General features: G+C 44.2%; 1 protein-coding gene across 1 annotated transcript; it reads right to left on the bottom strand.

Annotated features, from left to right (window-relative positions):
* Window positions 1-275: 275 nt before the first annotated feature.
* On the bottom strand, window positions 276-27,164 carry LOC131236670 (monooxygenase 1-like). Its single transcript, XM_058233990.1, has 6 exons — window positions 26,371-27,164; window positions 8,363-8,509; window positions 3,419-3,469; window positions 3,035-3,203; window positions 1,484-1,712; window positions 276-1,321 (listed from the first exon to the last, which is right to left on the bottom strand). The coding sequence occupies exons 1-6, from the start codon at window positions 26,634-26,636 to the stop codon at window positions 792-794; spliced, it is 1,392 nt and encodes a 463-aa protein (XP_058089973.1). The 5' UTR covers window positions 26,637-27,164; the 3' UTR covers window positions 276-791.

Genomic DNA, 27,164 nt, shown 5'->3' with positions numbered 1-27,164 from the left:
AAAAAAAATACATGGTTTTGGAGAGTTTAAACACGAGAATTTTGGAAGCCTTGAAAGATGTCATCTAATTTACAGGACATGATTGTAAGCTCGAGGCCGAGCTCGAGCTCCAATGGTAAGCTCGAGGGCGAGTTCAAGGTCGAACTCGAGCTCAAATGACGATTCAAGCCAAACTTGGCCTACCAGGGTTCGATGTACAGCCCTACAATTATATCTTGTTTTGCTTCCTCTGTATACGAACTCTTTCACATCACATGCAACAGAATCTAGTACCCACGATCCAAGAAAAAGTATTTATTCATGATTTCACAGCCCAAAGAGTCCATTGGTTTCAGGTCTAGCTAGTAGAATGCTGCTGCTACATGAAAGAAACACAGATACTAACGTGAATGCCAGACAAAAGTAGAAGTACATGGATACAGTGAGGAGAAATGCCATGTCTACTCAACGACCAGAACATAATCCTACTGGTGGGAATATATGCCAGTGTGGTGTATGTCGGTGATCCAGGATTCCAATTAGGTGGATCCCACTGGACTGGGTTGCTCATTAGGTAGGCTACACTTCTATAGAAAACCAGGACCGTTTCTCAAAATTTTCAGTCACCCATTTGTGTATCCCACCAAATGAGTGAACCTGCTTGGATTTCTGCCCAAGTTGCACAGTGGGTCCACCTAATTAACATCTCAGTCCTTGCATGTGTGCCACACTGGCACTTGCACAAACAATCCTACATGCATGACTAGCACCTTAATAGGGAAAGAAGACTATCGTATTGAGAACCCACAATTTCAGAGTCGACCACAGTCATATTCAGCATGACTAAATGCATTACGGAATAAAATCCGTAGAGCAAGGAGAACCAATCGAGTCACAAACGTAGATGAGGTTGCCACCAAAACTCCAGTAAGGTATGTCTGCAATGACAATCTTGCCACCCTCACCCTTCTTTCTTTCACGTATTCATCAAATGCCTTCCAAACTCTATTCACCAGATTCCTCCCATCATAATCTCCATTGGGCCCCATGAACAGCTCTCTCGCTAGGCATCTTCCAAGCACAACCGCATCTTCTAGGCCAGCTGCACCGCCTTGCCCAAGGAACGGGCCCATCACATGCATGGCGTCCCCCGCCACAGTCACCGTGCCTCTTCGGAACTTTCCCAGTACTAGATCCCATGGTGCTCTGTAACTTACCTTGGTAAACGACAGATCCGAGTCGTCACTGTTCTCCACCATTTCCAAATATTCTTGTGGGCATCCCTCCATTGCTTTCAGTGCATCTTGTCTGATGAGCTCAGGCTTCCCTAATATTTCAGAATCTGCACACGTACAAGGATTGTTAGGGCCAATTGATTTGTGGGAAAATAAAAGAAAAGGATTGTTTAGCATCTTTCAATTTTTTGGTAGAGGGTTCAGCATATCTTTATTTAGTTGATTATTTAAATCTACATGTTGGCTAGAATTTGAACTATACACACTACCTCCAGGAAGCTGTGGCCGAGCTATGTACCAATAGACGATTTTGTAGTCGACTGGAACTCTCCCTACAAGAACATTTCCTTTCTTTATGCGGATGTGATCATTGCTGAATCCATGACCGTTTGGGTAATTTGTAATCCCCCTCACTGCACCGATAGGGTACTGTCTTGTAGGCTTTAGCTTGAGTGATTCCGCAACAATTGAGTTTACTCCGTCACAGCCAATTAAAATCTACATTGCACCAAAGCTAATGGGTAATTTTATTTTATTTTTTGTTCTCTTTCTTCCAATCATCGAAATCATTTTTACAGTATGAAATTGAATTACATGTTTTCTTAGTAACACTGCAAATAACCATCAAGATGGGAAGGCTAGACTCACATGTACGATGGCAAGTGGGCTTCGGTCAGCCAGCCTGGTGCACTTTGAGTTGAATTTGGCCTGCCTTAAGGTGTGTGAGTTGGACAGGATCTTGAATTTTAGACCTAATGACTCATTGGGTTGGACATGAACAAGCATCTACCTAATGGCATTACAAGTCGACCTAGCCCAGCTTTACTTATTTAAGAGTGTTTTGATGGTGGGGCCATCTCAAGGCCATTTCAGCTTTTTTTGGGCCTGAACACAGGTCTTCAGCCCAACCAGGCCTGACCCTTTCTAGCAACCACTAGCTTTTTGCTAGACACCAGCATCTCGGTGGAAAGCTTGGCTGTTGGTCAGGATTATAACAGACGTCTATCAGAGGAGTTGTTCCTTTTTTTTTAAGAACGAAAATATTTGATTTCCATTCGGCACCATGGGACTCTGACTCAAGACCCAGGAAATATAAGACTCAAACGAAACAATGGACTGGTTTCATAGTTTCATTTGAGTCTTATATTTCCTGGGTCTTGAGTGGGAGTCCCATGGTGCGGAGTGGAAATCAAATATTTTCGTTCTTAAAATTTTATTTTATTTTTTTTTTAAAGGATTAAAAAAAAAGAAGAAGAAACAAATCCTTCTCTGATAGACGTCTGTTATGATCCTGATCAACAGCCAAGCTTAGAGCATTCTGCTTTTGAGATATGGAAGGGGGGTAACCTGGACAATACTGAAAGCCACCATAAGCTGGTAAGGCCTACTAAGATAACTGGAGTGTAGCTGCCATGCCGTCTCAAGGTGGAATGGGCTTCCTAGACAACAACAGTGCGAATGGCAAGCTGTCTCCAGGTTTTTTCTATAAAAAAAAAAAAACTCCTTGCACAACTAAAGTACAGCCACCAGACCATCTAAAGAGTAAAAGGCTACTTAGATCACCCACCAGACCATTGAAGGGTAAAAAGGGCTACTTAAATCACTAGGGTGTAGCCATCATGCTATCTCTGGGTAGAAAGGGATGTGACTTATTATAGGCCATGGACACTTCATGGGGGGACATCACTTTCACTAGCACTCCCCATTATTAAAATACAATAATCATTTAAAAATAGTAATGTTAATTAAGAAGATAGATGTAACTGAAAATAAATAAATAGATCAATAAAAAGATTAGTCGTTCAGGATCAATGGATCACCTTAGCAATGGCCACACTACCATCATTGAATTGAAGAGTTGAGTGGGAAGTTCCTGGATCTGTTTTGACCTTGATGATTTGGCAGCCAAAGCGGACCGTTCTGGCCGGTAGGGAATCAAAAAGTGCTTGGAGGAGATCACTCCTCAACAAGTAGCGTCCCTCTTCTTTCCTGCCATGAATTACACACAAACTGCGTTAAGTCCAAACCGAAACAGCTGCAATGTCGAGGTGATCAATCCATTCCGGCACGTCTTTCACACAACAGGTAGTGCCTGGATTCAATCAAGAAGGCTGCGCCTTGATCGATCTAGACCGTTGGGTAGATAGGTGGGCCCCCTCCATGTAACATGTAACTATCGCACAAGTGATAGACTGAGAATTTACCCTAGCAGTGCTTCCTCTGTCTGCCCGTTGTCGAGGTAAATCTCTCTTAACCTGAAAATAATTCAAACAATGAATATCATAAAAAGTAAATTGGTGGATGATCCTGACCATACAATTGGTGGACCTTCTCTATCCGATGTTGGCTGTCGAGAATGTAATTTCTACCGTACATTTTTGTTGTCCTTCCACCACTGGCACTCAATGAACGGTATAGATCATGGACTGTTGTGTCATAGGTCCGCTTTTCCTGGGTTGTTTGGGGTCGTTTGGCAGAATGGATTTAGTATGATTTAGAATCCAAATCATATTTACCATGGAATCTAGGTGAATTAAAATCCTCCATTATGTTTAGCACCATGCCGATGGACTCCGTGTAAATAAAATAAATTGCATTTGCCATGCACGAGCATGCATGAGACAAATTTTCACAGATGGCCCACTGTGATTTTTATGTGAAATTCACCCCGATCACTAGTCATGTTACTCCATTTGAGCCGTATAGCCCAAAATCAGCCCCATCCATAATTTAGGTGGACCATACAATTGGAAACAACGTACAAGGCATCCATCTACCAACTGTTTTCCTTTGTATGGCCAACCTTAATCATGGACTGAGCTGATTTTTGAGCCTATGGATAAAATGGAATGATGCACATGGTGATTAAAGTGGATTTCACCTAAACATCACAGTGAGGCCCACTAATTCTTGAAGTCAAATTGGGGCCACTTTCATGCAAACGCACCACCAACTGTACAATTCACCCCAATCACTAGGTGCGTCATCCTTCGTTTTTTCTTTTCTTTTCTTTTCTTTTTCTGGGTTAGCTTGTTAGTACACACCCATGTCAGGACACACACTCCATGTTAGCCACACCCGCTAGGGATCGATACTAGGCGCGTCAGCCTATTTTAGCCACAGGGTCCAAAAATTAACTTGGTCTATGTACCTACCTGAATCATGGAATGTCCCAATTTTTTTACCTTATAACTAAAATGAGGTGACGCACCTGGTAATCAAGATGGATTTTACTTAAACATCACAGTAGAGCCCACTGGTTCAGACAATTTTCAAGCAAAGTCAATGATACGAACACTTGCACACCTAAAAAATTCTCACAAATTGCCTACCGTGATGTTTATGTAAAATCCACCTGTATCACCGGTGTGTCACCCCATTTTAGCCATAGAGTTCAAAAATTATCCCAATCCATGATTTAGGTAGGCTATACGAAGGGAAACAGTAACGCTCACCCTCCAAACTATATTTCCTTTAGCATGGCCCAACTAAACCAAGTATAGGCCTAATTTTTTTTATCCCAAGACCTAAATTTTAGATTTGCCTCGAACTGTTGGAATGAATTTCATATAATCATCATGGTGAGCACTGAAAGAATCAAGGGTGGGCATTCCTCTCCCAAAGTCATTTCCCTTCGTATGGCTCACTAAATTATGGGTCGATGATTTTTAGGCCCTACAACTAACACAGGGTGATGCACCAGTGATCAGGGAAGAGTTCACTTAAATATCACAATGAGGCCTACTAATTCTTGAAGTCAAATTTACTTGATTTTCATGGTGATGTCTTCGATGGATATAGGTGATAATGAAGCTTGTAATCACACCTCAAAAAGAAGAATTTCAAAATGCATGAATCAATCCATTTACCACCAATGTACACCATCCCAAATGCCCTACCTTTTGCTTTTACAACTAATCACAACCAACTGCCACTGTTTCCATGCTACCAAACGACCCAGGGTAAGCAGAACTCTACACGAAGAGATAAGGATAATTGTAAACACCTCTCTATTTTATAACAATTGTAAGCACCGGTACTCTCTGATATTCACCTTATAGATGCATCTCCTTTTCTTTCTCTCTTTTTTTTTTATATAGATATTTTGCATTTATTTTTTTTTTTGGATGGTTATACATTGTTTTCTATAGTGTGACTCACCGATGATTGGATTAGCTTGAATGTTTGGGCGTCTAATACTTAGGGTGGACTAACCTTGTTGGAAGGATTGGATGCCATTTTACATAGAACAGTGGGCGGCACATGAAGGCAACATGAACGGCTCGAGCAAGGGTATTGATGCCATGTGGTAAAGATTGGAGGATTGCGATAATCGTAGACAAGTGGGAGGTGTTTACAATTGCCAAAAAACAAAAGGCAGTTGTTTACAATTATCCCAAAAAATTATTTATTTTCGTGAAAAGGAAAATTTTGCAAAATATTGTTATACTTGGGTTTTTACTATTGTTATACTTGGGTTTTTACTCCAAGTACGCCCATTATTCTGTGAGAGCGCCGCAATAGCATCACTTTTCGAAACATTATTTTTCTACATGTTTGAGCACTGTTTTCATTTTTCTCACACAAAAATGCCAATAATAACCTTTTTTCCATTTTTTATGCACTTGTACCTTTTTTAACATTACTCTCTGGGAGAAACTCTCATCTCAAAAAAATGGGTTCTTCTTTAGAAGAAAAGAAAAGAAAAGAAAAACTTGACTTCTAGAAGATGAGTTCTTAATGTTGGGGCATTTTTTATACCGGGCTTGAGTGGGGTAGCCTGTGGGATGTAGAGACACACTCGGGATGGGCAGCCTATGTGAAGCAGGTGGCTCGTGTGAGGTGATACCCATATGAAGTGAAGCCCACAATGGGGGTTCGGTTGAGGTCTTAACCCATAAGATGTGGGGCTTGGGCAATGAGATAAAGGGATTGATTCGACGTGCTTTATTAATTCGAGCTTTTAGAAAAAGTGGTTAATTATCCTACATCGAAGTGGTATTAGAGTGGGAGGTCTCGTCACCAGGGGTGATTAATGGATCGTATGCTCATTGGAATGATTATTCGATAAGTTTTCAAACGACTTTGGAATTAGCTCATTTAGAGACCATAGTGGGCGTTATGGTGGACCCTAGGAAGTTTCATGTTGGGTGAGGTTGGGCACACTTAATCAGGAAATCCTTCAACCTAGGAAGTTTTTAACCGTGGTCATTCAATCACCACTATAAACTCATTGTGAAGCTCTCATGCCCTAAAAATGGTTTAGAGAAATGGTTGGACTACATTTTCTTTTTTCCTTTCTAGAAATTTTTTTACTAGGTATCTATTTAATTTTCTTTAGCAATCTCATTAATTAGTGGGCATTTTAGTCATTTAAAAAAATCTTAAGAGAAGTTGGAAAAAACTAATAGAAGGTGCCTTTGGCAATAACTTCATTAATAAGGTAAGCTTCACAAAAACTTAATTTAAAAAGGTACCTGGATGTAACTATTATGTTAATGAGGTACTATTTTGTCGAATTCCCTAAAAAATAAAAATACATGTAAGAATGAAGGTAACACCTTAGTAGGTGTTACCCTCATCAGGGGGCCTACCTTGATGATGTGTTGTATATCCACGCTATCCCTCCATTTCTCTAACCCATTTTAGGATGGGGTCCTAAGAATTATGCATATCGATATTTCAAGTGGACCACACCATAAGAAACATGGCACATCGTATGGTTTTCCTAATGTTTATTTGCAATCCAACTTATTGATAATGTCAAGAAGATATGAATGAAGGGAAAATATGAAGATCAGCTTGATCCAAAACTTTCATGGCCTACAAAAAGATTTTAATGGTCATTCATCATTCTTTCTAGTGATATGGTCCACTTGAGATTTAGATCTTCTTAAGGTTTGGGATCACATCCTAATTTAAAATGGGAAAACAGATGAACGATGTAGATAGAGTTGTACATATGAGTCGAGTTAGATCGGTTAGCTTGCTCGACTCGACGTGGAAAAGCTCGACTCGCATCAACTCGGATCGACCTCAACTCAAATTAGCTTGACGACCCGGTTATTTTGATACTAATGCTGCTCACCGGGTGTTTGATGAAATGACTCAACAAAGTGTTGTTTTGAGTTTGTACACTCTCCGCGGGATCAGTTGGTGGTGAGGAAGGAATGGATATGAAAAAAAAAAAAAACTTTATATTATAAGATTGCCCTTATATCTTAATTTTGATGAAGTTTGTCAAGCGTTCAATGAAATATCTGTAAAGTGTTGTCACTATTTTGAATTATGTGAGAAATTGAAGATGCATTACTATTTTTAATTATGTGAGAAATTGAAGATGCAATATACATTTTTGAGAAAATGTTGCATGGACTCGAACTCGGCTCAAACCAGCCCAAGTTGCTGATAAAAAAAAAAAAAAAGTTGCTAACTGAACTAAGCCAAGCTGGCCAAACAGGCTCGAGGACCGAGCCGAGCCAAGTTCAAGTTGGGGTCAAGTACTGGTTGAGCCGTGCCATACTCAACTCGATTCGGCTCGTGTAGAGCTCTCGTGTAGATATATAACAAATACATTAAGGTGGCCCCACTTAGGGCTTGGTAACTGCTAATCCACTCCCCGTGAGAATGCACTTTTCACAGGAAGCGGATTGCGACCTCCCTACCATTTCGTCCATATAGGACTGCCGTAGGTCCGGCCATGATGTATCCGTTTTTCTATTCATCTATTTTCTCGTATCATTTTAAAATATGAGGCAAAAAATGTGGCAAATCCAATGCTTAAGTGGACCACACCAGAGATGACTTGTTTTTAATACCTTGTACATTTAATGCAATCCAAGCTCACTATTTGGTGTGATTCACTTGAGCATTAGATCTGTCTCATTTTTGGGTTCATACTCAAAAATAATATGATAAGATGGATGGAATGCGTGGATAAAAAGATACGTTACGGTGAGCCCAACAGGAGCCCTACGTAGACGGATTAATCTCTCGCGGAGTCGGATGCAATCCGTTCCCTTTTCCGTGGCCCGCCTTTTCTTTTCCGGGTTTGAAAGGATAGCATGGGCCATGGCATGCATGTGCAATACACGCACCATCAGCAACCTGACTATGGGGACTACACATGCTAAAGCAAGGAGGCCTACACTCGTAAACGAATAGCTTTCTCTCGAAGAGTGGGCCCCACACCCAGCTGATCAAGTGCCCGCCAGCCGTTGGCTTGGATGCCGATTGCTGCTCCCGTGGACCGCAGAGCATCAGCTCTTTCCAAAACTACACTGCAAATACCCTTCCTGTACAACATTCAAAACGAGGAAAAAAATTAAAAAAAAGAAAAAATCAAACACAGTACGATGGCCGTCCTAGGACTGACACAGCCTTGGCAGGGGCTCTGTGGGGCCACTGTGATGCCTATGTTTTATACATACCGATCCATCTATTTCAACCGATTATTTTAAGGTATGAACCCAAAAAGGAGTTAGATTTAAGGCTAAAGTGGGCCACACCATAGGAACTAGCGGTAATAATGAAGCCACCGTTGAAACCTTCCCAGGTGGGTTCCTAGGGCCCACCGTGATGTTTATTTTCCATCCAACCTGTTCATAGGGTCAGTTAGACCTGGATGAAAGAAAAACACAAATATTAGCGTGATCAAGATCTTCTATGGCCCCAAGAAGTTTTCAACGGAAGGCATTCAATCCCTACTGTTTACTGTGGTTTGGTCCACTAAAGCTTTGGATCTGCCTTATTTTTTAGTTTATAACGGAAAATGATTTAGCAAAATGGATGAACAGCATGGATAAAACACATGCATTGTGATGGCCCCCACAGAGCTCTATCAGGACCGAGCGCTTCCGCTCGGCGTTCAGTCGAATCATATTCTCACCGCAACGGAGGACGCACGGCTGATAAGCGCAGTTAGACTCGATGAAGGAAAAACACAAATATCAGCTTCACCCGATACTATTTTGCCCCAAAACGAGTCTCGGATCTGCTTTATTTCGAATTGAGCAAATCAGTAATTCTCACACACGATTAGTTGAACAATTTAAATAGTTTACTTATTAAATAGAGTTTACTAATTAAATAGTTCTGTTCATCAAATAGAGTTTACTAATTAAATTTTATCTACTAAAAATTAGTAAATAATTTTCATCAATGTAGCCGCGCTGGCATGTGGAATATAGACCATTGGAATAGATTTCTAGCCACCCAAATATTTTTTTAAAAAGAATATCTTATTATTGATCAAATAAAAAATCAAAAAATTATCTTCACCTACTTACAAACGACATTACCTAATTAACATATCAGATTTCTTACCTATGTGGCGCTTCATCCAAATACATCAAATATATATATATATATATATATATATATATATATATATATATATATATATATATATATATATATATATATTTGTCAAAAATACAAGTCCGAAGACTCGGACTTAATGCCTCGGGACTCGGACTTGATACCTCGGGTCGCCGAAGGATGCGTCAAACCGAGGCATGGTTCGCTAAACCGAGACAATGGTTGAGTCGGTTCGAACGACTTATCGGCCGTCGGGCATGTGTCGGGCGACCGCCTTGCAAGACCGACGTCGCTAGGTCGATCTCATCCCGGATATCTTGGGATAAGATCTCCGACCCCAAAGCTCACGGGATCGGATGATGGCTCAAGATGGGCACGATCCTATCTCCGTGATACCGGAGAAGATCCCGCGCTCAATATCGGGAGGACCCGAGAAGACCCAGCCTATAAAAGGAGGACCCTTGTCACCTTGAGAGGTACGAAACAAATCCCTCCTAAAAACCTTCCAATACTTTGAGACCCCGAGTCCAGCCCGACTTTGGCATCGGAGGGTCCCCTGCTCGAGCCAGGGTCTCCTTTGTTTTCTTCTTGAGGCATACAAGGGTCTAGGAGGACGAACCGGATAATCGCATCAACAGTTTGGCGCCTCGTGGGAACGTCAAAAGCCATCCCGTACCTCTATACTGAGTCCAATGGTGATGACTAGAAGGACGGTCCGAAGAAGATTTGAATGAGAACGCGATTACAGGGCCACCGGGCCCAATCCTCCCAGCCCAGAACGCACCTAACAACCGCCGACGAGGGGCGCCCGGAACAAGAACAATCAGCGGGGTCGCGACGATGGGCGGTTGGACAAGGAGGTTCAGAAAATCCGCTCCGATATGAATACGATGAAGCAGATGCTGGAACGAATGTATCAGCAAATGCAGCCACTCCCGCATCTCCAAGGGGAGACCGCCGACAACGGCGGTTGATCCTCAACCTTCGGCGCCAATCTTTCCGGCCGAGCCAACCTCAAGGCGGGTCGAACCATCTCCAGCGCATTCAGCCAACGCCTCCCCCCGACTGATCTTCGGCACGAAATAGAACGAAGAAGGCGCAATCGCCCTTCCATGGAAGGCACGGCAGAAAGCAGCGAACCTTGGAAAGCCGACATTCAAAATTTCAAAAAAGAAGTGCGGGAAGAGATGGCAAAAGAGATGGCAGACATAAAGCACGGCCGGAACGTATATTCAACCGGGTCCGAAGCGAAAGCGTCCCCCTTTGTGGACTCGGTAATGAAAGCCCGATTGCCCGAGAGATTTCGATTACCTCAAATCACTCCTTTCACCGGCAAGACTGACCCGACCGAGCATATTGAGTGCTTCAGAACCTATATGGAACTCCATGATGCCTCGGATGCAGTAATGTGTCGGGCCTTTTCTCTTACATTGACTGATGTAGCTCGACTGTGGTTCAAACAGCTGAAGCCAAAGTCCATCAGTTCATTCGTTGAGCTGAGCAACGCCTTCCTCACCAACTTCATCGGCGGAAAGAAAAAATTAAAGCCCCCTGCACATCTGAATAACCTAGTTCAGAAGCAGGGAGAGCTATTGAAAGATTACATCAAGCGTTTTAATTTCGAATCCCTTCAAGTTCGAAAACATTCGGAAGAAACGGCCCTCAATGCACTCATGCAAGGAGTTAGGGATAAGCCATTCCTGGCATCTCTAGACAAAACTCCGCCCGATACTCTGGCAGAGTTTATGGCACGGTCCGATAAATATGCCAACGCCGAGGAAGCGCGAATCCTGCGTGAAACTAAAACCTCGGCCAAAGAGTCGGCCAAAAAAGAAGCCGACTCGGCCGGGGGAAGGAAACGCAAAGAGGATCAAGCGCGTGACGAGCGAAGGTCAGGAAAACGGCCGGATCGAAAATTTTCCATATACACTCCCCTGAATAAGACTCGGGAAGAGGTACTGATGGAAATAAAAAACGAAGGCTTTATTAGCTGGCCCAGTAAGCTCGGGAGAATCCTAATCGGCGGGATAAAGATAAGTACTGCCATTATCACCGCGATCACGGGCATAACACAAGTGATTGCCGTCACTTAAAAGAAGAAATCGAACGACTCATAAAAGACGGCCGACTCAGAGAACATATGGTCAAAGCTGGGGCATCCGAGGCGCGCCCGACCGAGAGTCAGCCTATGGAAGAAATCCGGACGATTATCGGCGGTCCGCAATGTGGGGGCGACTCAAACAACGCGCGAAGGAATCACGCACGAAAACTCAGTCAGCCTCAGTCCGAGCTCATGATTATAGATCGGCCATCAAAGGAAAAGAAAAGAGAAAGGTATTGCATATTGTTCACTGAAGAAGACGCCCGAGGTATCCATCACCCCCACGATGATGCGCTGATCGTCTCCTTGGCGATCGCTAACCGAAAAGTGTTTCGGATACTCGTCGATACGGGGTCATCTGCAGACGTGTTATTTACCCAGGCGTTCGACAAAATGGATCGAACGATCCGCGTTACACCCGGTTCGGACCCCATTGATCGGTTTTTCCGGAGGACAAGTATTGCCCGAGGGGACTGTCTCATTACCACTCACTGCTGGCACTGCCCCACATCAGACGACGATGATGGTTGACTTCCTGGTCGTCGATCAACCCTCGGTATACAACGCGATACTCGGCCAACCTTCATTGAGTCTCCTCCAGGCCGTGGTATCCACATACCATCTTACAATGAAATTCCCGACCGAGTCAGGAGTCGGAATCGTTAAAGGAGACCAGCAAGACGCGAGGCGATGTTACATGATAGCTGTAAAAGGAGCCGCCGACAAGAATCCGACCAACATATTAACAATCGAATCGTTGGACCCTCGGGGAGAGAATTATGAACGAGGACAGCCGGTCGAAGATCTTGTCTCAATCGCCTTAGTCGAAACAGATGGATCCAAGACAGTGCGAATTGGCTCATCTCTGCAATCCCCTTTGAGAGAAAAGCTGATCGCCCTGCTCCGAAAGTACGCCGACGTATTCGCTTGGAATCATGAATATATGCAAGGGATCGACCCCTCCGTGGTGACTCACCGACTTAACGTCGATCCGTCATATCGACCGATCCGACAGAAGCAACGACCGCTCGGCCCTGAACGATACGCCATCATCGAGAAAGAAGTCAACAAACTACTCCAGGCTAATTTCATAGAAGAAATACACTATCCAGAGTGGGTCGCGAATGTCGTGCTTGTAAAGAAGTCCAACGGGAAGTGGCGAGTCTGTATTGATTATACCGACTTGAATAAAGCCTGCCCCAAAGATAGCTTTCCGCTTCCGAGGATAGACCAGCTAGTAGATAGTACAGCCGGACATGAGCTCCTTAGCTTCATGGATGCTTATTCGGGATATAATCAAATTGTAATGCATCAAACAGATAAATCAAAAACTACCTTTGTCACCGACAAAGGCCTTTATTGTTACCGAGTGATGCCATTTGGTCTGAAGAATGCCGGTGCAACTTATCAAAGGTTAGTTAACAAAATCTTTGCTCGACTTATAGGCCGAACCATGAAAGTATACATCGACGACATGCTTGTCAAGAGCATACACGCGGCGGATCATGTGAATGATTTGGAAGAAATGTTTCTAATCCTGCGGAAGTTCCAGATGAAGCTAAATCCCAGTAAATGTGCTTTTGGAGTAGGCTCCGAAAAATTCCTCGGTTTCTTAGTCAGTCAGCGAGGAATGGAGGCAAACCCTGAGAAGATAAAGGCTCTGATTGATATGGAATCCCCCAAAACCATTAAGGACGTCCAAAGATTGGCCGGACGAGTCGCAGCACTCAATCGGTTCCTGTCCAGAGCAACGGATAAGTGTCTCCCTTTCTTCAAACAATTGAAAGGAAGACAAGCGATGGGTTGGACGGAAGAATGTGAAGCAGCATTCCAGCAATTAAAATTATATCTCGGTTCTGCACCTCTCTTATCAAAACCTGAACCGGGGGAGTCGTTGCTCCTCTATCTAGCTGTGTCCGAGGCAGCGGTTAGCTCGGCTTTGATACGAGAATCCGAAGGAAAGCAGCTACCGGTTTACTACGTCAGCAAAGCGTTATTGCCAGCAGAAACGAGATACCCAAGCTTGGAAAAAGTGGCCTTGGCTTTAATAACTTCCTCTCGGCGACTTAGGCCGTACTTCCATGCCCACACCATCATTGTAATGACCAACCTTCCGCTTCGCCAGGTACTGCAGAAACCAGAAGCTTCCGGCCGACTCACCAAATGGGCTATCGAGCTGAGTGAGTTTGATATTCAATACCGACCAAAGGCAGTAATCAAAGGGCAAGCCGTAGCTGATTTTATCGCCGAGGGAACGTCTTCAACCGAACTTAAATGATACACCAAAGGACGGTGCAGCTCCGACCTCAACCGCTTCCCCTTGCCCTATTCCATGGAATCTGTATGTCGACGGTTCTTCCAACTCGAAGGCCAGTGGGGCTGGGGTAGTGCTGGAAACCCCCGATCACACCTATATACAGGATGCCTTACGACTTGGATTTCAAGCGTCGAACAATACGGCGGAATATGAAGCGTTGTTACTCGGCCTCCGACTCGCCACTAGCATGGAGGTCACGCACCTAAGTGTTTTCAGCGACTCTCAGTTGGTCGTTAACCAAGTTACCGGTGTATACCAGACACGGAAAGACCGGCTAAGGGCTTACATGGAGAAAGCGAAAGAACTTATCAACGAATTTCAATTCTGTCGTGTAACTCGGATACCTCGTACGGACAACAGCAAAGCCGATTTGCTAGCAAAGCTCGCCTCGGCCGAAGTAGACGATCTACCCATGTCCGTCCCTGACGAATACGACGAAAAACCAAGTATAGACGAGCCAATTAGCTAGGCCGTCAAAACAATCGACTCGGAACCAACCTGGATAGAACCAATCCGCCAATTCCTTGACGAAGGAAAGTTGCCGAGGATCGCACCGAGGCCCGACGAATTAAGATCCGAGCTTCCCGTTACACCATACTCAACGGGACCCTTTATAAGAAAGGATACTACGCCCCGTTGCTGCTGCCTCAAACCCAGTGAGGCAAACTATGTGTTACGGGAAATTCATGAAGGAATCTGCGGAAACCACTCCTGGAGGGCGATCCCTCGCCTACAAGGTCTTACGACAGGGATACTACTGGCCCACTATCCAACACGACGCTCGTGAGCTCGTTCAAAAATGCGACAGATGCCAACGGTTTGCGGCAATTCCGAGGCAAGCACCCGAGGCACTGACGCCGATGACTGGTCCCTGGCCTTTCGCACAATGGGGCATCGACCTCATAGGACCGCTCCTTATGGGAAAAGGGCAGACCAAGTTTGTTGTGGTAGCAGTGGACTATTTTACGAAGTGGGCCGAGGCAGAACCATTAGCCAAAATAACCGAGCGCAGAAGATCACCGAGTTTGTATGGAAAAATATTATCTGCCGATTCGGAGTACCGCGCAGTGTCACGGACAATGGAAGGCAATTTGATAATAGGAGCTTTCGTGAGATGTGCAAGAACCCCGGTATCAGGAATATTTATTCATCACCGCATCACCCTCAAACCAACGGACAAGTCGAGGCGTTAACAAGATTATCAAGCAACATCTTCGGACCAAGCTTGGCGCCAAAGGAGCATGGGCCGAAGAGCTCCGAAAATTCTTTGGGCTTACCGAACTACAACCCGAACGGCCACGGGAGAAACTCCTTTTCACTCGCTTACGGCTCAGAAGCAGTCACTCCCGTCGAAATCGGATTACCTTCGGCTCGAATCACCTTATTCAATGCAGAAGAGAATGAAGAACTCCTTGCACTCGGACTCGACCTTCTGGACGAACAAAGGGAAAGGGCGAGGCTGCGCACGGAGGCTCGACAACGACAAGTGACTCGGTTCTACAATACCCGAGTTAAGATTAGAAGATTCCGAAGGGGAGATATGGTTCTTCGGAAAGTGTTTTCCAACACTAAGGAGTTTGGGTCGGGTACACTGGGACCCAATTGGGAAGGACCCTATATCGTCTCGGGCACCATTAGACCAGGAACATATCGGCTAGAAGACCTAAACGGACAGTCATTGCCTCATCCATGGAATGAACACCTCAAGGTCTACTATCCTTAGCTTGCTATTTGATGTTTAAAGACCCTGAGGAAGAGTAAAGCCGAGTCAAATGAATAAAGACATGCTTTTCTTTTTCATTCGTCCGAATATGTGTAAGTACAAAAGCAACCGAATACATCGGAGCAAAAAAAAATATATACATATAAAAAACCAAAGTCTTCATGCGTCGGCCCCGTCCCCGGCAGTTGTGCCTTCAGCGGCGGCGTCCGGATTCTCGGACTCTGAGGTCGCCCCGCCTTCGATTTCTGAAACGTCAAGGTCAGGAAAAGACTTCTTTATATCCTTGACGCATTCCAGATATCCGCTCTGGAACAGGCGATCCCTCTCGTCCTCAAACTCGGCCGACTCAAGGAATGCTTGGACGGCTTGGTCCCTAGCCGTCTCGGCCTCCCGAGTCTTCTCCTCGGCCTGCTGAATGCGCTCCGCCGCCTCAAGCTTAGCCCGAGCTAAGTCATCCGCGCACGAAGCATGGACTGCCAGAACTCGCTGATTCTCCTCTTCGGCTTTGGAGAGTCGAACCAATGCCTGAGCGACCTCTGCCTTCGCTTCGTCCAGGGCCCTTCTGGAAGAAGCCGCCTCTGCCCTCGCGTCTTCGGCAGCTTTCCGAGCAAGGGACGCCTCGCCTGTCAGGACGCCGACCCGGATCTCGGCCTCAGACAGAAGAGCCTGCAGCCGATGAGTTGAGGATAGCTCCTTGCTGGCCTTGATTAAGCAAGGAGCGAGTTCAAAAAGCATCCGGGCAGCGTGGCTGACGGTCTGCGACGACGGGGCGTTGTAGAGTTTCACGAACTCTCTTTCACACCCATGGGCCAGGGCCCAAGGAATCATCCCCGACACCACTTGCTGCAGGATTGACGGCCCCTCCTGGTTCGTCTCTTCCCCTCGGGAGGACGCAGTCCTCGTCTCTTCCTCCCCCTTGAGGTCGCGGCCCGGTCTCTTCTTCCCGCTCGGCACTCGTCTCAAGCAGCGTCTGAGTCGGGCCGCCCGAGGATCCGGCAAAATCGCCGTCTCTTCCGCCCTTTCGTCGGGGTCGGGAATCACGACGACGAGGGGCAGAAGAGCTCGCTGGCTCTTTCTCCTTCCGCGGACCCTTTGCCTCTTCGGTGGCCGAGGCTCAAAGAAGAACCGACCGCGGAGGAGCCTTCAACTTCGTGAATTGGCCTAAGGGCGGGACGAGCTCCAGTCATCTCCGGTTCGGGGACAATCCTTAGGTTGGGGCGACTTCGGGCAGATCTGCAAAAACAAAAAAAAGGAGGGGAGAGTAAGGCGAAGTAAGTCGGGAGAAATTTGAAAATTCAGAAGATTCGTTCTTAATTACCTGTAACTTCCGAGTCCAGACCAGCAAGATGAAGGCGCTCCGGTTGTAGAAGCACCTTCCAAGACTTGTCCTTGGATCCAACGACTTCAACTCTTTGATCCGAGCCGAGGCGAGCGAGCCGGCTTCTTCTTGGAATATCCGCCAAACATAAGTTCGTCGGACTTGGTATTATAAAAAAAAAAAAAAAAAAAAAAGAAAAGACCCTAATTCACCTGCTCTTTGGAAAGCCCGAGGGACACGAGCCTCGTGGGACCGGACTCATCCGTCTCCCAGCGACCACATGCCCAAAACCAACGCTCTCTCCAGGTGTTTGTTGGAAGTGGGAGGGTCGGTTATCGAGGAACCGCCTCCGCCTCGCCAAGCAGCAAAGACGTAGAAGCCGGGGTAGTTCGGATTTACCGCACTTTGATACAGTGGAGAAATTGCCGATCGTAAGTGGTGGTGCTCCATCTCACCACAACACTGCACATCCGAGTAAGTTCCTCCACCCATTCGGGACTATCTGCCCCGGGGCAATCTTTATGCGAGACAAAACTCCCCGGACTATGGTCTGAAGGGGCAGACGCAAGCCGCATTGCATCGACACTTGGTAAATCGCGACTGCCCCGGCAGGAGGGTGATCCGGTAAATCATTCGGACGGGGAAGATAGGTGATGACCGACTCGGATTCTGTCCAAGTCCGTCTCAGTCAAGACTGAGGGAACCGGACTGCTTAAATCTTCCCCCGATCCTTCTTCTTCAGATTCGGCCTGCACCGACTCACTAACAGGAGCAAGATCAGGGGTTCCTTCGGCGATTAAAACTTCATTTTCTTCCTCCTCATTCTCCTCCATATCCCTTGGCAAGTTAGGCCTTCCCAGGCGGGTTAATAGAGACGACCCGCCCCGAGAAGGAACGACGGAAGCTGGGCGCTCCGCCGGAGCTTCGGTGACTCTCTCCGGTAGACAAGCAGCGTTGGCGTCCACTGCTATCTCCGTCAGTAAGGAAGGCGATTCCGCAACGTTCCAAAAACGTTGCGCTTCGCCTTCGTCTCCGGAAGCTCCCCCCTGGGGACTTTGAGAACTCCTATCCGCCATTATTACCAAATAAAGAGGAAGGAGAAACTCACCGGAGGGAGAAAGGAAAACGGAGATGACGGAAAGAGGCACCGAAGGTAAAGAAAAAGAAAAGGAAGGAGACGAAAGGCTATGTAAACCCTAAAGAAAATGCGGAGCGGGAATGGCAAGAGCAGTAAAAGTTTAAAGTGCGGGGCCCCTGACGTTATATAAGGTCGCCATACGACGGAGACAATTAATGAGGAAATGATTCGACGCCTGCATCGATTCCCTCGCTCGACACGTGGCGCACGTCAACTGGTAATAATAATACCTTCGCTACGTGTCCAATCCTCATTGGCGGGATGTGTGATTTGACGGCTGACGGCGCATGCGATGTTAGAAGCTGAACCGTCCCCCATCAAAGGCCTCATGGAATGCATTTAATGATCACGACTCATCTCGGACTGAGTTACGAACCGACTCCAAACTCGCTACTCCTCAGTGTCATATGAAACACACGGAGTAAGGGGGCTTATTGTTGGGGGCAAAAATACAAGTCCGAAGACTCGAACTTAATGCCTCGGGACTCGGACTTGATACCTCGGGTCGCCGAAGGATGCGTCAAATCCGAGGCATGGTTCGCTAAACCGAGACAATGGTTGAGTCGGTTCGAACGACTTATCAGCGTTCCGGGCATGTGTCGGGCGGACCGCCTTACAAGACCGACCGTCGCTAGGTCAGATCTCATCCCGGATATCTTGGGATAAGATCTCCGACCCCGAAGCTCACGGGATCGGATGATGGCTCAAGATGGGCACGATCCTATCTCCGTGATACCAGGAGAAGATCCCGCGCTCAATATCAGGAGGACCCGAGAAGACCCAGCAGCTATAAAAGGAGGACCCTTGTCACCTTGAGAGGTACGAAACAAATCCCTCCTAAAAACCTTCCAATACTTTGAGACCCCGAGTCCAGGCCTGACTTTGGCATCGGAGGGTCCCCTGCTCGAGCCAGGGTCTCCTTTGTTTTCTTTCTGTGCAGGCATACAAGGGTCTAGGAGGACGAACCAGATAATCACATCAACAATATATATATGGAAACAAACATATTCCTCTCTTTCTTAGAGAAGGCCCTATGAGGCCCGCCAATGATGTATGAGATTTATCCATGCTAATCATCTATTTTGCTGATCATTTTAGATCACGAGCTTGAAAATGAGACAGATCCAAAGCTTAAGTGGACCACACAACAGGGATTTAATGCCCACCATTAAAAACTTCTTGAGAGCTAGAAGTTTTGGATCAAACTGATATTTGTGTTTTTCCTTCATACCGCTCAGTGTGAACTTATGAACGGGTAAGATGGCAAATAAGCATCGGGTCAGCCTAGGAAGATTTCAACGGGGGGTCATTGTCACGACTGCTTTTTGTGGTGTGGTGTAATTGAATTTTGGATTTCACTGTTTTATGGAATCATGCACTAAAATAATTTGAAAAAATGGATGAACAGTGTGGATATAACACATGCATCCTGTTGGCCCACAGAATTTGCCACGTCAACGTAGCAGAAGCTTGGGTTGCTGTGTCGCTACCCTTACGAGTCGGTTGTTGATTTGTAACACGGGTCATACGGTATTGGGTGTTTCACTAACCATGGGGCCTCGTTCATATATGTGTTTTATATCTCGTGGGGGCTACAGAAGTTCTGGATAAAAGCTAATATTTGTGTTTTCCCTTTATCCAGGTCTCCCTGACCTTATCAACAAGTTGGATTTACATCTGCTTCATGTTTGTGAACAAATACTATGATTATGTGTAAAAACTGATGAATGGCGTGGATATACAACCCATACATAAAGGTGGGCCCCACGGTCTGGGAAGCACTCAACTACTTGTCACCGGATGCAGATTAGATACTGACAAGGTCAGTAGCCAAATCATTACTGAAGTGACATTGCCATGATGCATGTGTTGCCGGATATAAAGTTCAAGTGGACCCAACCATAGAAAACAGTGGGCACAGTGACATCCACCGTTCAAAACTTCTTAGGGGCTACAGTAGTTTATGATCAAACTAATATTGTTGTTTTCACTTCATCTATCTCTATGTTAACTTGTGAATAGTTTGGATCTCAAAAATACATCATGGTGGGCCCTATAAATGTTTTAACAGTGCGTGTGTCTGCTCCCATGGTTTTCTGCAGTGGTCCACTTGAACCTTAGATCTATCTCATTCTTCTTCTAATGCCATAAAATAATCTCTACAAATGGTTGGGCAGTATGGATATAACGTATGCATCATGGTAGGGTCCACAGAGCTTGATGACGTCACTTCAGTAGCCATTTGATTACTGACATTGTCAGTATCTAATACGCATCCCTTGTCTCCCCGCTAACGCGGATCCAGTCCCCTTCTCGGTAACGTCCCGTAATTCTTCTAATACGCATCCCTTGTCTCCCGAGTAACGCGGATCCGGTCCCACCTTCTCGGTAACGTCCCGTAATTTTAAGAACTAACCATCGGGAGCAATCAAGAGTAATGCCCACCTTATATTTTATATTGGGTCCAGATGTGTACCGTGAGGTCCACTCCGATCCATTCCAACCATTCGATGCCACACCAAATGATAGGCCTGGTACCTAAAATTCAGGCCCATACATGATTCAAGTGGGCCATACTAAGGGAAACAGTTTCAAGGGATAGCTTTTCTTGCACATTATTTTTGATCATGTGACCTACCCGAACCAGAGATGGGGCTGATTTTCAAATTCTGGGTGTAACATGTGATGACTTATCTAATGGTTGGGGTGGATTTTATATAAACACCCTGATGGAGCCATCCCAAGCCAGCAACTCCTCTGCCTCTTCAATGAACTTCTCCATACACATCATTTATTAACATTAATTAGCATTTAATTCATACAGCTAGTTGGACGATCTAACTACTTGTTATATTATTTTATGGCATGAATCCAAACCAGTTAGATCTATAGCACAAGTGGATCGCTATGATGTATGGGCCTTATCTTTCGTTCTTTTTTCCTTTTTTTTTTTTTTTCCTCTAAAATCAAAGTAATATTTGTGCTTCCTTTCATCCAGGTTTGTCAGACCTAATCAGTAAGTTGACCTAATCAGTAAGTTGGATGGAAAATATAAACACTGTAGTGGGGCTTATAATGTTCTCAATGGTGAGCATTCAATCAATGTTATGTCTTATGGTGTGGTCCACTTGGAGTTTGGATCTACATCAATTTTAGGATCATATCTCAGTACTATGATATGGAAAAATGAATGGACCGCGTGGACAAAACACATGCATTATGATGGGCCCACAGAGCTACTCTAGTGCCGACTTGTATTAAAGTCCCTGCTGGACAAACTTTTTTATTTTAAAAAGTTTTATGTCCAACAGGTTGAACTTGATAAGTAAATATTAATAATCATTGTGATGAATGATCCTCATGTTGGGGTTAAACTCTTGGAAGGGATAGATTTATAAACACTTAATACTTTAAAAGTTATCATAAGATAAATAGTAGCTTATAGCCCAACTAATTAAACTAAACAACTATTTTTCTTAGAAACGTATCACTTACAGGAACTTAGGGAAGTACTTACGGATATACGGATGTATCTCTTAGCCATCAGATGTATGTTTACACTTGATTTTCTACAGGATATATATATTGATATGTATGTGTGAATCTTTTATTCAAGTGAGCTATGCTAATGGAAATAATTTGGAGAGGGACATTCATCCTTAATTTTAATAAGGCCCACCATGATGATTATGTGAAATCCACTCCAACCATTAGATACCACATCAAACTTTAGTCTTGATGCCTAAAAATCAGGCCTATATGTGATTCAACTGGGCTATACCAAGGGAAACTGTTTGTAGGGTGAGCTTTCATTGTACACAATTTCCAATTATGTGGTCCACCTTAACTATAGGTGAGGTTTATTTCCGGCCTATAGATGTAGCATGTTGTGACTCACTTAATGATTGGAGGGGATTTCTCATTTATGTTATGGTGGGCCCACCCAAGCTGACAACTCTTTTCATCTTCAAAATAACTTTCTTTTGAGCGTTATTTATTAGCATTAATTAGCACTTAAATTGACAACTAGTTGGATAAGCATTACCCCTCTCTCTCTCTCTCTCTCTCTCTCTCTCTCTCTCTCTCTCTCTCTCTATATATATATATATAGCTCACACACAACTAGTTGGACCATTTAAATTGGTCCAACTAGATGGCTCATTAAATGAGTAGTTATTTTTAAAACTCTTTCCATGTAATTGATGAAAAGAAATGGGTTGTTTGTATGGGGGTCATTGCAGTATTAATGTGAAATCCACTCAATCATTAGGTGCGTCACTATATGTTAGACCCCGTGCAAAAAGATCAGCCCCATCCCTGATTCAGGTGAACCGCACAGTTGGAGAAAGTGTAGATAGAAAGCTTATCCTCTAAACTCTTTACCTTGGTGTGGCTCACTTGAATTAATTATGGGCCTGATTTTTGGTTAAGAGGATTAACATTTGGTGCGGCAACTAATGGTTGGAGTAAATCTTACACGCTCATCATGGTGGGCCATGTAAAACTTAAGGTTGGACGTCTCTCCTAACTGTTTTAATTGGTATGACCCATTTAAGCCATTGCATAGCCTGATTTTTTGGCTCCGAGCACAACATAGCATTACACATCTAATGATCCGAGTGGATCTCATGAACACATCACAGTGGTCCTTTTTTAAAAAAATGAAAAAGTGGGCGTCCGTCGAACGATCGTTGGTTACATTTTTCAATGTCGATAACACAGTATGGATTAGGTGTTACCCGAGCAAGATGGGCAGGGAGTGTTTCTCTAACCACAGGACCCACCAGGATACATATGCTGTATATCTAGGCCGTTCGTCAGTTTTTACAAATCATTCTAGTACAACTCCCTAAAAATGAGGCAGATCCAAAGCTAAAGTAGACCACACCACAGGAAACAGTGGATAGTAAATGCCTACTATTGAAACATTCCTAGGGCTCATGATGATGTTTATTTTCCATCCAACCTATTCATAAGGTCACACAGACCTAGAAGGGAAGACAGAAATATAAGCTTGATCCAAAACTTTTATGGCCCTCGAGAAACTTTCAATGGTAAGCGCTGAATCCGCACTATTTTTTATGGTGTGGTCCACTTGAGCATCGGGTGTGCCTTATTTTTGGGCCCATACTCCAAAATTATCTGTAAAAATGGATGAACGGTGTCAATATATCACATACTTCATGCTGGGGCCTACAAAAATTTCCCACGCTTGGGTAGTGGATTAGGTGCGGCCGGCCTCACCTTATATGGCTTGTCCTTGACCGAGGGGCCCACCTTGATGCATGTATTGTATATCCACACTGTCCATCCGTTTTACAAGGTACTTTAGGCCATGAACCAAAAAAACCAATCAGATTAAATTCTCAGAGTGGGCCCTAAGAGTGCTTTAACAGCGAGTGTCATTATCCCCACTTCTTCCATTGGTGTGTTCCACTTCAGTCTTGTATTTACACTATTTTTTGGAATTTACCCTAAAATAATATGAAAAAAAAATAAATAGACGGTGTGGATAAAAATAGTAGATCACGGTGGCTCCTTAGAGCCCATGCCCGTTCCTAGCCAGGGATGGGTGGGGTTAGTACATAATCCTTTTTCCTGGGCGGTGGACAGCGATGGAGGCGTCCGTTTCCAATGGACGCGGATGCGGCCAAAGCTATCCGCAGGAACTTCCTTGCTAGCGAAGTTACGTGAAGTACACTGTGATGTTTAATAAATCCACCCCGTCCATCCGTTTTTCCATATGCAGATCCAAAAATCATGTGGGCCGCACGTCTGGAAAAAGTAGGTAAGGGAATTACTGACGTTGAACCCACCCTGTGTCCACCATGATGTATATATGCCATCCATACCGTTCATGAGATCATTCCTACTGGGATGAACTGAAATTATAAAAAATTAGCATGATCCAAAACTTTTGTGGCCGCATTTAAACAACTTTTGTAGACGCTTGAATGTTTTAATGGTGGAAGTTCAATTCTCACCTTTTTCCAGTTGTGAGTCCCACTCAAGCTTTGGATCTATATCATTGTTGGGTCAATGTCATAACATAATCTATCCAATCTGATGAACGGGCTAGATTTATCACAAACATCATGGTGGGCCCCAACTGGCTTCCGGTTGCAGCCGGAGGCTGTAAGCTTCCGTTTCCGAAAACATAGGGGAGAGAAAGCGTCGACGAGGATTAAATGAAGAGAGAGAAAGGGTGATCACGATAAGTTTGTTTGAAGAGAAAATGGAATATCTAGAGAAGTTGAACTTTTGTGATTTACCCCGGGCAATGTACCACCTGTGTCCGTTAAATATTTATGGTCCCTTATAAGTATGTGAAGCATATAAAATTATTATTTTTCTTTAATTATTAGTATAATGTTATTTTATAAGAAAAGTAGGTTGATAGGAATTCATTCCAACAGTTCAGAATTAACTTGCATGTGTGGATCAAGCAACTAGGATCATTTAATATTATTTTGCAAATAAAATTAAATTAGCATGCCTTATTAGATGAAGGAACTAGATATGTGACACGTATTTTATTATACTTATATAAAACTTGATGTCATGTGCCATCTCATAAGTCAGCATTACATGTAAATAAAGAGAATTGTTTTTTATATTTAATACTAGCTAGTTCGAGTAATTTAAACTGTCCAACTAGTTGTGTGTGGGCATTTCTATATATATATATATATATATATATATATCACACTGGCCTTATAGCACCTAAAACATTGACACACCACCCCTGGGGGTGGTGACACCTGATCGGCGTCCCAATGTGGTGGACTCGAATTGCGAAGTGTACCACGAGCACCAAGTTACATGTTTTATCGTGCTGGAACGCCATGTCAGTGCTTTGTCAGGCTGGAAAAGCTATGTGGCCTTATATGATGTATGTGTTTTATCACCGCAGTTCATTCATTTTGTCAGCTCACTATAGGTCATGACCAAAACAAATGAGGCAGGTCCAAATCTTAAGTAGACTACGCCATAGGAGAAGTGGTGATTGAACACCCACCGTTAAAAGCTTCCTGCAACAAGGATAGTTTTATATATAAATGATATTTGTATTTTATCTTCATCCAGGTCGACCTGATGTTAAATAAAAATTTCAATGCCACTACGAAGTTTTTAATAGTAGGCATTCAATTACCATTATTTCCCGTGGTGTGGTCCACTTGAGATTTTGATCTTAATCAGTTTTGGGTTCAAGCGCTAAAACGGGCTGGCAAAATTAATATTGGACGGCATGGATAACACGCATACGTCATGATGGAGGCCACAGAGCTTTTCCAGCAGGAAACATTACCGGCGTGGGTGCTGTGTACTACGTAATCGAAGTCCCAATATGGCAGGCGGGTTTGAGATCCAGGTCGTTCGTTCCCTGGGCCATACAGAAGTAAGATGGTCCCGAAACCTGTGGTGAACTTTAAATGTTCGCTGGACTCACCTGAGCCCAGATCATCTGGAATTTCTAGCCACAGCACAGATGGTAAGGCACACTGATGAATACATGGTATATTACACGTGTGTCATGTGAGCACGTGTTGATGAAAAGGAACCGGTGTTACTGTGGTACGTGTACAGTGTACCAGATCCGGACCTTTCATCTGTTGGGTCCTCATGTGTATGGTTCGTAATTAAAAAATCATAATCGAGTAATCTCAGCTACCGATCGAATGACCATTCAATAGTAGCATTGGGCGGCTAGGAAATAAAGAGCACAACCAACGGTCAGCATTGTTTGGGCAAATTAGATCATTTGACGTGTGTCATGGATTAGCCCCATTTTCTTCCTTTCGCGCATTCGATGGTTGAAGCGGATACAATCAACACATCATGGTGGGGCCCACGAGAAATCTGGATCCGAACCTACCTTCTTTTGGCAATGAACGGCCTAAAAATCAGGTAAATCTATGACTTGAGTGCACGATAGGTTTTGGTTGAGGTAAAACGCTCATAGTTGTTTGGAAGCATTTCACGGTGGGTCCGATATGCAACCAATGGTGGACGTTCCCTGAATTGTTTCCTAACTTATGGCCCACCAGAGTTTTGGATCAGACTGAATTTTGGACCTTGGGCCATCTGATGGATGGATAGAATGTCATCATCTCAATAAGATGGGCACGACAGGCACCAAAAAATAAAAATAATAAATTAAAAAAAATCGTCAACTAATAGAACAAGTTCCCTATTTACACCCATATATACAAACACAAAAAGAGCGAGAGAGTGAATACCTGTGAAGGGCAAGGGCTGTAGCAAGGCCAACGATACCGGCACCGATTATCACGATGCCATTGTCTTCGGAAGATAAACTCATCTTTCTCTCCCCCAAGACTCTCTCCTTCTCTCTCAAAAGTCTATGGGAAAACAGAACTAAATGAACGTCGGGCAGTATCTCGTAGATGGGGGCGGAATAGGAGTTACAGGGTGACACCTTAGTGGGTGTTACCCCTACCGTGGGGACCACATTGATGATTTGTTGTATATCCACGCCGTACATCTGTTTTTTCAGACCTTTTAAGAGCGTGTTGAAAAAAATTGAATAGATCTAAATCTCATGTGGACCACACCTCAGGAAAAGTGGTGATTGAACGGCCACTATTAAAACTCCCCAGGCACCAAGATTCGTGATGTTTATTTACCATCAAACCGGTTGAAAAGGTCAAAAAGATCTGGATGGATAAAGAGAAAATACAAAGATCAGTTGATTCAAATTTTTTGTGGCTTAAAAAAAGTTTTTAATGGTTATTTATCACTTTTTCAGTGGTGTGGTCCACTGGAGATATGGATCTGTTTAAGTTTTGTGTTAACATATTAAAATGAGCTGAGAAAAGTGATGGACGGCGTGGATATAGAAAATATTCATCAAGGTGAGCCCCACGTGGTAAGTTTAACATCTAAAAAGGTATCACCCGGTAACACCTAATCCGCTGTTTTTATAATATAATACCGGCATGGACGTGGATGGAGAGTTATTTCACACTCCGACAGTCATTATATCAAGGGTTGTCAATGGGCCGGGCGCGGG

Source organism: Magnolia sinica, chromosome 2 (assembly GCF_029962835.1).
Source record: "Magnolia sinica isolate HGM2019 chromosome 2, MsV1, whole genome shotgun sequence".
Taxonomy (NCBI): domain Eukaryota; kingdom Viridiplantae; phylum Streptophyta; class Magnoliopsida; order Magnoliales; family Magnoliaceae; genus Magnolia; species Magnolia sinica.
This window is presented reverse-complemented; position numbering and strand designations above follow the sequence as displayed.